The following is an 11134-nucleotide window of genomic DNA, read 5'->3' as shown; positions in this document are numbered from 1 at the left end:
TACATCTAAATTTAGATAAATTTATGACATCATTTTATAGATAGAGATAGTACTACTTTTTCATGAAAACACGAGTTCCAAATTTCTCATGAAAATGTGTCCATACATAGTAGTTGGCAGTTCTACACAATCCACTGACATATGTGTTTGAAAAGTCAGGTTTGTGCGTTGGAAATATGGACATATTAAGTAGCACATGTGACATGTAGTGCAATGAATACTGTAGTTGCCAACCACGCTCGGCTATGTACGTTTAATCGTCTATACATATGTGACGCTGCGTAGATCGATTTGCTTCATCTGATCTGGTACAAACACGGCAGCAGAAGCAGCAACGATGTTAGCTAGGTTCGGATGCCCGTCGTCATGCAAACCAGCAAGCAGCCGCAACTACTGCAGCAAGGCACCAGCAGCTGCGATGAGCACCAGGAGGTGTCGGAGCGCGGTGAATAGTAGATCAATGGTGGCCGGGCGGCGGGAGGAGGAGGAGGAGGAGGAATGGATGAGGTTCGAGGTGCTCGCGCATCTGGAGCCGTGGGCCGAGGCGCACATGCTGCCGCTGCTGAAGCCGGCGGACGAGGCGTGGCAGCCGTCGGACCTGCTCCCGGACGCGGCGGCGTTGGGCGCGGATGGCTTCCACCAGGCGTGCCTCGATCTCCGCGCAAGAGCGGAGGGCGTGCCTGACGCGCAGCTGGTGTGCCTGGTGGGCAACATGGTCACCGAGGAGGCGCTCCCCACGTACCAGAGCATGTCGAACCGCTTCGAGGCCACCCGCGACGCCACGGGCGCCGACGGTACCGCCTGGGCGCGGTGGATCCGCGGCTGGTCCGCCGAGGAGAACCGCCACGGCGACGTGCTGAGCCGATACATGTCGCTCTCCGGCCGCCTCGACATGCGGCAGGTGGAGCGCACCGTGCACCGCCTCATCGCCTCCGGCATGGCCATGCACGCTCCGGCGTCCTCCTACCACGGGTTCGTCGACGTCGCCTTCTAGGCGTACGGGCTGAAATTTCCTTGGCGCCAACACGGGAGTTGGGATGGGGTTCGCTCTCGGAAGGGCTCGCGAAACTGGTTATTTGAGGTTTGCGCGACTCGAATCGGGGCGGCCTGGAATTTTTGTTGGAAATGGGGGTCCGATGTGGGATCTGAACGGTCCATTTTTTCGCCTCCGAACTGGAAATCGGCGGTTATTATGCGGATGGGGGTCGGATGGGGATCTGCTAGAGATGCTCTTATAAGAGAGCACACTTGTTGATGGAAACTCCAAATGGAGGGAGAGCTACAAGTAGGCCTTTATTTTTTAAAATTATATTTCGAAGTTCCAATTTTTTCTGGCTGTAGCCAATGATGTATAGTACAAACGTGTAAAATTTCAATAGAAACCACTATGTATTATAGGCTACACAAAAATGACAAGTGTGGGTATGAGTATAGTGAATAGTGCATGTTTTAAAACTTCATTTTTTTCAGATTTTCTCATTTTATGTAGCCTAGCTTATACAAAAATTCACATTAACATTTTGCACGCTTGTAGGATATATTACTGACTACATCTAAAAAAAATATTATTTTCTAAATCTTATAAATATATTTTCAAAGTTTAAATATAAAGATATACATGTAGCTCTGTTCAGCCTACATTTATCCATGCTCCAGTTGTTGATACAACACGAGATAAACCACCATATAGCTAGCTGGGGTTTTATCAGGCCCGACCCTGGCCGTTTTGATGCATGAGATACGATTGCACAGTGCTTTAAAATCATGCACTATGTGTGTCAAAAGCGAACCGAAACGTCCATTGAATCGGTTCTGCACATAATAGAGCACCGATGCATAAACAAACCAACAATTTGGTTTGACTCATCTGGGATGGAAATTGATAGTTTACTGTCCATGGCTTGGTGAAGTGGCCCAGCACATATTTTGTTGTTTAGCTTTGAAAACGAAGAGTCTATCATGTTCGTGTGATTGCGGATACACGTGAGGCGTGCCCGCAAACACGGTCTACAGTTGAGCGTGGACTCTCTGGCCAGCCAACAATCAGATCATATCAGATCAGATCGTGTGCACTGTGGAGGATATTACGTGGAAGCAGTGCATGCAAGTTGTGTGGCTTCCCTGGCGCGGATACCATTTTTTTAGGGGTTCTCACGGAAAACATCATCACTGTGAACATGCTAGACGATAATAGAGGGAAAAAATCGATCAGTATATAATATGTTGTAGCAGCACATGCATCAAATCGACTGCTCCAAGTTACGAGAATCGTAGTGCTGGCCAAGAACACAAATCAAGCAGATGGTTCCATCATGGACCGAGGCTGTGGCGCGCTGCCTGGTAGCAAGATTTCTCAACCGATTCGTATCCATCGGCAGCTTGACGTAAGTTCTTTCTTTGCATCGTGCGCGCTATGCCAACATCTAACCATGCATGATGATTTCCCATTTCTCACCTTCGCATATTTGTCTCGCAGATTGCTCGAAGATGGAGGCAGCACGTTGAGCTTCGGCGATTCCAGTGACGAATGCCAAGTAAAATCGGCTCTGCGAGTTCATGACCCCGTGTTCTACTGGAAGGTATGTGCCTAGCTAGATAGCTACATATTTAGGATTCATGTTGCGTGCATGCCTCATTCCTTGCTCCAAATGCTCGATACAATCATCTCTCATTTGGATGAAATGTGTCTAGTCATTTCGCTTAATTGCTTTGGCATATTTCAGATCGCAACGGAATCTGACCTTGGTTTGGCAGACGCCTACATCAACGGCTGGTGCTCTTTTCTCGATGAGAAAGAAGGCCTTCTAAATCTTTTCCTGGTAAAATTATTTCATTGTCCAGCTTTGTCTATTTCTTCTTCTCTCAGATTATACCCATGTTTCACTTCTCTGCAGATTTTCATTGCCAACAGAGACAAGAGCAGTAGCAGCATTGTCAGCAAAAGAGGCTGGTGGACACCCATGATTCTAACAGCTGGGGTGTCATCTGCAAAATATTTCTTGCGCCACCTCTCGAGGAACAACTCCGTAACACAAACTCGTCGAAACATCTCACAGCACTATGATCTGGTTAGTATCTGCATATGTGTCTTCCTTTTTGTCTAGTCATTACACTTAATATAACTAGGTGCTTAATATCATCTTAATATTAATAAATTAGCCTTTATCGAAAAAGAACCCCGTGCTTCAGCCAGCTAATTAATTATTTGCTTCACATATATGTTCGTGCAGAGTAACGATTTCTTCTCGCTTTTTCTGGACAAATCGATGACGTACTCCTGTGGAATTTTCAAGGTTTGTCAATTCTGTGGTTATTATTGTTCTGCACCTTGCATAAATAAGTAAAATACAAATACATGGGTACTGAGGTTGACTTCGTAGAAAGAGGACGAAAGCTTAGAAGCAGCCCAGCTACATAAACTGAGCCTTCTAATTGACAAGGTAATAATCGTACTTCCTCCAGATATAATGTTAGGAAATCATCTAGATCAGTAATACTAATTAGATTATGCATATAACCAAAGGCTAAAGTCCAAAGGGATCATCAAGTTCTTGACATCGGAAGCGGCTGGGAAGCTTAGCGATACAGTTGGTCAAGCAAACTGGCTGCAAATACACTGGAATAACTTTGTCGGAGGAACAGCTTAAATACGCCCAGAGGAAAGTGAAAGAAGCTGGATTAGAGGTTAGTTATCTGCTACTGCTTGTGTGACCTACTTACGCTGGCACAGTGAAATATTACCTGACAACTCCACTGTCTCTTCACTAATTTTCAGGATCACGTAACTTTCCTGCTGTGCGACTACCGTAAAATACCAGCTCGCAAATATGACAGGATCATAAGCTGGTATATGTAGTACTTATATGATCTTGTATACATATGTCTCTCGTTCGTGTGGTAACAATTGTTTGTCCATCTTCTGTAAATCAGCGAGATGATCGAACATGTTGGCCATGAATACATGGATGCATTTTTTACCTGCTGCAAGTCTCACTTAACTGAAGACGGCATATTTGTCCTCCAGGTTCAGTGCTAATCATCATTATTTTTTTTTTGAAAGAAGCTAATCATCATTATTTGACAGTTCTATTTGCCTAAACTTGTAAGTTCGATCAGATACATAGAATAGAATATCAACAACTATTATACTGAGAAAATATATTATGAAAAAATTATATACTATATCTTATATATCATTGATCAATTGATATTGATATGTTTTGTAAATCCTCATGTATTTATACATATACTTGGTCAGACTTAATAAGCGATTTTTTGACTAGCTATATACGTATGCCACCTATTTAGAGACGGAGGAGTAGAAAATATAGTTATATGTGCCTTATTTCAGTTACACGCCTATTCCTTTCTATTCGGGGAACTTAATTAAATGAGAATGCATGCCCATGTGAGAGAGTTGCTGGTCTTATTGCCAAAAGACAATAAGTTTGTGCAATCGGCAACTAACTTTCATTTCTATATACATATGTACGCATATTGTCCATTCAGGCCATCACAATGCCCGGCGAACTCTACGAGGAATATATTAGAAGCCCAGGCTTCATAAAAGAATATATCTTCCCTGGGGGGTCACTTCCTTCTTTGTCCCGTATAAAGTCTATTTCCGCTTCATCTGGGCTCTGGTACAGTTTAGCACGATCGGTCGATGTTTAATTTGATAAATCTCTTGATTAAGCCCTCCCTGATCTAGATGATACACATTGCTGTATAGCATAGAGAACCTCGAGGATATTAATGGGAACCATTATTACCGAACTCTCAGAAGCTGGAGGAACAACTTAATGGCCAACAAAGAGTAAGTACCACTAAGCATCTAGTACATCTGTAGTTGGGTACATCCTCCCGTGCCGTAAAAAGAGGACTTATAAATTTTGTCTAAACTCAAACAGTGCGAAGTTTGACCTAGCTTATATAAAAAATTATGAACAGTACTATGCTAAACCAGTGTCATTAGGCAAGTCGTGAAGTATTATAGTTGTTGGTTATGTTTTCTATAAAAGTCGGCCAAATTTTACAGACATTTGAACAATATATATAGTACTTCCTTTTCAGAAACGGATGGAGTATGTTATATGTAGTATATAACAGTATTACTCCTGATTTCCTCTCACTCTCTCTTCGTAGTGAAATTTCGGCACTGGGCTTTGATGACAAGTTCATCCGCACATGGGAGTACTACTTCCTATACTGTGCAGCTGGTTTCAAGACGCAAACACTTGGAGATTGCCAGGTGTGTACTTTTTATGTTTGTGTATATGTGCATATATGCAATCCAATATAACTCCATCTTGATATTTATTACTCCATGTGCTGACAGCGGTTTCGTGTTGCATGCAGGTTGTATTTTCTCATGCGGGAAGCGAAGCTGGCCCTGGATTTGATGACTGATGTATGATTCTATATGACTTGTCACACATATCCGGGCAAGACTCTGCGTGGCCTGAAATAGGCGCACGTATATTACCGAGTCAGTTCTTCCAAGACAATCCCAGCCAGGCTCATGGTGGCCTAATAAGTGATTTTTACCTATGTTGCTTAAGTGGTACACTGTTTGATTTGTACCGGAAGTATGTAGTTGTGCACTCAGCATCTCGTTTGCTAGTAATATACTTCCAAGATGAATAATGGTCATGTATATTCTGCTTCTAAAAGGTTGATAAATTATTTTGTGAAGTAGTAGTATTATTTTCCCAAAAATCTGAAATGTGCTCGAGCGCGTCGGGTGTGGCCTGTGGGGCTAGGCTCACATGGATGAACAAACAAATGACTTAACCCGATGTGCCCTAGATAGAGATTTTGCCTCCGGTGAGTGGAGTTGGTCCCCTATGCTTCCTTCCGGTTGTGGCCCATTGGGTCGTTAATCCATGCCTCTTAGTTCTTGATTCTAGCAAAGGTTGTCGCTTGAGCAGTACACATATATTTTTTTTAAAATAATGGTTGGAACATCTAGGGTTCTCGAAGCGGGTTCGGTCCCAATAGTTGGAGATATGCCATATTTGCCTCACCGCTACGGCCAGTTGTGCGATGTAGTCGATTTGTGGCAGCATTGCGTGAGATGTATCCTCCAATTTCATTAAAGTCTGGTCGGCCAACTTAGAGTCATACCTCGAATTATTCGAAGTATGAATTCTTAATTTATTAATTAGCCAAAATTATGAAGTCAAAAAAATGTTTTGATTGAAATATGCTTGTATTTGTTTTATTTGAAATAACACAATCAATATTTCCTAATTGTGCTCGTGTCTTGACAAGAAAATAGCAAAACTATTTTCACCACTATTTTGACCAAACTCCTATTTGAAGTTTTGATTTAGCAACAGGCCTACAAAGTTTGTTTTTGTGCAAACGATAAATGTTTCCAAAATAAAGCATTTATGAAACTATGGGAATCTATAAAACATTATCTCCCCAAAATTCTCAAAACTAATAGTTTTGGAAGTATTTTAAGCCCTTGTTTTAAACTTCATTTGGAGGGCTACAAATGGGAAAACTAACAAGCTATATTATCCCATGTATTTTCTTGTACCAGTTTATTGGAGAACTACCAAGCTACATTACTAGAAATCCCTTCCAACCATCTTGACATGGCCATCCTTTAGCATAGGATCAACCGTATGGCTTTCGATGATGAATTCGGATTTACTTGATTTTAAATTATACTTTCCTTATTTCCTTAACCCTTGATAAAACCCTTTTATTATCTTCTTTTCCTAAAACCCCCAAACCAATGTTTTTAGATAAATTATTGTTTTTACACAAAACAGTAATTTATGAAAGTCATTTCTTAGATAAATGTTATATATTATCTCATACTAGTTCAAAATTACTATTTTAAATCTATTAAAAAAATTCTTTTCCATGTTTTCAAATGAACTGAAATAGGACAACCCCATTTCAGGAATATATTTGTGTCCACAAATTATGGAAAAATCACCCAAACTATAAACTGGTATTTATAACTTATTTCAGAAAAACCCCACTTCAGTATGTTCAAGTTTTCAAAGTTTAATCACAAGAACAATTTTTTCTCATTTGAATAAAGGATCAAACTCTCATGTTAAATCATCCAAAAATACCCATTAAATTACTGGAGGTTCATTGCTCCATGTCCTATCTAGTTGACATCCTTTCCTTGTCTAGACCCTCTGAACCTAGTGCAATTTTTTTTCAAATCTTGATTTTTCCGTCACCTTGCTTGTGAAGTTTTGACCTCCAAACCTCCTCTCACTCATCTCACTACGCACTCTTGTGCTTCAACTCAATGACAGTAGCCCTAGATCTAACTCGACATCACGTCCCCTCGTATTTCCTCTCCTTTTTGCCAAGAACTTGCTGGGACATAGCTGTAGTGACATGGCATGCTCCAGGACACCAATACGCCATGGACTTGCCAAAACGATGTTGCGGCCCTCCTTTACTTCTCTCTGTAAGACACCCTTGTCTTCACTTTCCTGGAAGCACTTCTTGGTCTCCCCCGAGCACCAAAGCCTTGCCCCCTTCTCTTTCAAGGACGCCATCATTTTGTCGAAAATATGGCAAGCATCTAGAGGTCGCCCTCCATGATAATGGATGCAGTACGTGACTCTGCTCCACCTTGCCTACCACCTATCGCCCGTAGCTCCTGGCATGCCTCTATGTCTACATCTCCTTTTGAAATGGCCTCCTGAACCTAAGGCATTCCGTCAAGCAGATGTGTTACCACCAGGGACCCACCATCCGAGCCTCACTCCCGAGCTCGCGCTGCCTCTTCTCTCTCTAAAATGATGCCAACATCCCTGCACACACCATTGTGGGGACTTACATTTTTAGCTTCCATGAAGTTAGCAATGGTTGATCAAAGTGACCTCAACACCGCGTTTTCCATCCATTTTTAACAGAGAAAGAGAAGATGCACCATCTAGTTTCTAAAAGACGTAGGATTGCATTTTGAGAACCCAACGATGTAAGGGTATTTTACCCTTAACCATTATTTTGGTTAACAATGACACCGGAGCTATTGTGTGGACTAATGGTTTATCTAAGTGTATACACAGGTTTAGTCCGCATGTGAGATTGCAAGGTGGTGTTAGACCCCCCATTTGATGCCCACAAGAAGCGACGGTGTTTTGGCTCTTTTCTCTATTGCTTTATTCTTGAGTTAATAGGAAACACCGCACTATTAAGAGGGGTGGTCTCGATGAGCTCATTGTGGATGTTGCCTCAGCCATACATACACATCCTACCACCATATTGATCCATCACACCTTTCGGAGAAGTTTAGTTTTTGGAGAAATCGCCATTTGAAAAGAATCTGGGGAGTTCCGGCGCAGGTTCCGGCGGAACCAGCTCTACCGCCGGAAATATTCTGGTTTGCCGGAAACATTCTGGTTTTGTCATAACGCAGATCTTTGTAAGCGTTTCCTGGCTAATCCAGAATCGTTCAGCGAGCTGGTTCGGAACCATTTCGGTCCAGGCAGCCGTTCCGGCTAGCCGGTCTGCTTCGCCGGTCCATTCCAAGAGGAAACCGGCTGTGCCGGTTTGCTTCCGGTTTGGCTCGCATGACTTTTTCCAAACGGATCTTTTTCTCCTTGGGCTATTTATACCCCTTCTTCCAGCTTGAAAGGGTTAGGTCAACCATTCATTTCACATCCTTGTGCTCTCTCTCTCACCATTGTTGAAACAACAAAAAGCTTGGATCTCTCTTTCTACCCACACAAAGCCAAATCCCTTTGGTAGAAAGCAAGAGGAGGTCCCGATCTACGTTTCCACCAAGCCAAATCTCATTCCCCCTTGAGTTGATCGAGAAAACTTGTTACTCTTGGGTTTGTGAAAGCCCTAGGCGGCTAGGGTCGCTCGGAAGCATCCGGGTTGTGGATTTGCTCCAATAAGAAGTTTGTGAGGGTTTGGAGACTACCTTTAAAGTCTACCACGAGTGAGCAAGCTATTCCTTCGTGGGATAGGCTCCGGAGAAGAAGGTGAGCCTTTGTGGCGTTTGGGAAATCCTTCGTGGGATTCCACACCTCTCCAAACGTGACGTACCTTCCTCTCAAGGATGGGAACACGAGAATACATCTTCGTCTCCGAGTGCCTCGGTTATTTCTAAACGATCTCTTTACTTGTGTGATAGACGTCGTGCTTGAAGTATCTTGTATCATCATATAGGTTGCCTCACCTAGTTTGCATTAGGCTCAATTTCTATTCCGCAAAGCCTAAACTTGTAAAAGATATCAAAAAAATTGTAGAACCTATTCACCCCCCTCTAGGTTACCATCTCTATCATTTCAATTGGTATCAGAGCATAGGGCTCTTTCTAAGGGCTTCACCGCCTTAAGAGCGAGATGGTTTTCTCCGATGATGAGGATGAATCTAAGACTTATTCGGTCAAAGAGATTCGGGAGAGGTATGCCTTTGAAAAGGCTAAGGTCTCTACCGAGCGCGATGACCAAATGAGTAAATACTTTGAGCGTCTCAAGGTTCTTGAGATAAGGCCGCACTTAGTGCTCCTCCGGGAATTCCAACCCTGGAAGCATTAAGTGATGGGGTTGTGGGTGACACTTCAACTAGTGGTCATCCAAAACCTTTGGGATCTCCTTATCCTAATATCCCTTATGAGTATCCTAAAACAAATCATGCCTCGTATTAATCATTGTGGTCCCGCTCCTCATTTTGATGGAACTCACTTTCCTTTTTGGAAAACTTCTATGGAGTCTCATCTTCGCAGCTGTAGTGAGGAGCTTTGGGATGTTGTGGTAAAAGGATTCAAGGCCATCAATCCGGACAACATGTCTCCACGAGTGACAAGATCCGAAGTGCTCTTCACCGGTCTCTCCACAATCAAGTTAGTGATCTTGAGTCCGCCAAAGAGCTTTGGGATCGTATCATCATTCTTCAAGAGGGAACATCCCTCATTCAAAGATCCATGTATGAGGCGAGCCCGAGTTGAACTTGTTCATGATCAAGGATGGTGAAAGTCTTTCTGATTGCTATTCAAGACTTGATGCTCTCCGTGTGAGGATTAAGGGACTTGGTTGTGACAAATATCAAGATGGCTTTGATGTCAACGATGAGACTATCAAGTCCAAGATCATCTCAATAATTGCTTGCGGCAACTCCGAAACCGCCCTCAACTTGACATTCTTCGATGCTCAATGAAACTTCACTCCGGATGATCTTGTCTCATACTTTGTGGCCACGGAGAATTTGGCCAAGGAAGGAAAGAAGGTCAAGGAGATGAACCATGTGTTGGAGGCCAACCATAGTCTCGCATTGAAGCCAAGGCTGTTCAAGATGTCCAAGAATATCAAGTGATTGAAGAAGAAGAAGAAGAAGAAGAAGAATAAGAATAAGAAGAAGAAGAAGAAGAAGAAGAAGAAGAAGAAGAGATGACCTCAACTAGTGATATCAATGTCGATCTTGCTTTCTTCGCCAAGAAATGGAAGAAGAGCTTTGGAAAGAAGGGTTCGAGTTTCCCTAGAGAGAAGAAGAGGACTTGTTACAATTGTGATGAAGCCAACCACTTCGCCGACAATTGTCCATATGAGAAGAGAGAAGACAAGCCAAAGTATGAATAGGGTGCCAAGCCAAGATTGAAGCCAAACCCCGTCAACGAAAGATACAAGAAGAACAAGAGAAGAGAAGGAAGATCTCTTGTTGGTGCCGAGTACACCTCCGATGAAGGAAGTGATGATGAGGAGAAGGTTGTGGGTGTGGCCGGTTTGGCTCTTGCCGTACCCGGGTCACTCTTCACCTATGATTACACCAAGGACTACTCTGACAACTCTGACATTCCTAACAACAGCGGCACGTGTCTCATGGTAAGAGGATCTATGGAGGACAATCTTGACCTCTCCACCATTCCCAAGAACTCTGACATTTGCCTCATGGCAAGAAGTTCGAAGGTGATTTCTCCTCCCTCTCTCTCTAGCATCTTGGATGATAATGATGTTGTTGAAGAAGAAGAAGATATTATCACCGGCTTGTTTAAAGTAAGGTGCTCTCTTCGTGGTGATGCTCTTGCTAAGTTTGATTACTTAATGGAGACCGTCACTTCACGTGATGAGACCATTTGAGGAATTGACAACTCATATTGAATATGAGAAGCGGAGATTCAATCTCCTAAAGAAAGAGCTAAGCG

General features: G+C 42.9%; 1 protein-coding gene and 1 pseudogene across 1 annotated transcript; both read left to right on the top strand.

Moving 5' to 3' along the window:
• The first annotated feature begins 337 nt into the window (after window positions 1-337).
• LOC127321831 (acyl-[acyl-carrier-protein] desaturase 7, chloroplastic-like) lies at window positions 338-994 on the top strand. The gene has a single exon (XM_051350799.1). The coding sequence runs from the start codon at window positions 338-340 to the stop codon at window positions 992-994; it is 657 nt and encodes a 218-aa protein (XP_051206759.1).
• Window positions 995-2247: 1253 nt separating this feature from the next.
• Window positions 2248-5606, top strand: LOC139830758 (uncharacterized; annotated as a pseudogene).
• Window positions 5607-11134: the final 5528 nt, after the last annotated feature.

The sequence above is a fragment of the Lolium perenne genome, chromosome 4 (genome assembly GCF_019359855.2).
Source record: "Lolium perenne isolate Kyuss_39 chromosome 4, Kyuss_2.0, whole genome shotgun sequence".
In the NCBI taxonomy this organism is placed as follows: Eukaryota; Viridiplantae; Streptophyta; class Magnoliopsida; order Poales; family Poaceae; genus Lolium; species Lolium perenne.
Note: the sequence above shows the minus strand (reverse complement) of the source record. Positions and strands in the feature narration are given on the sequence as shown.

Excerpts from the sequence above, each read along its gene's own strand:
- LOC127321831 (XM_051350799.1), top strand. The coding sequence starts at position 338 with ATGTTAGCTAGGTTCGGATGCCCGTCGTCATGCAAACCAGCAAGCAGC.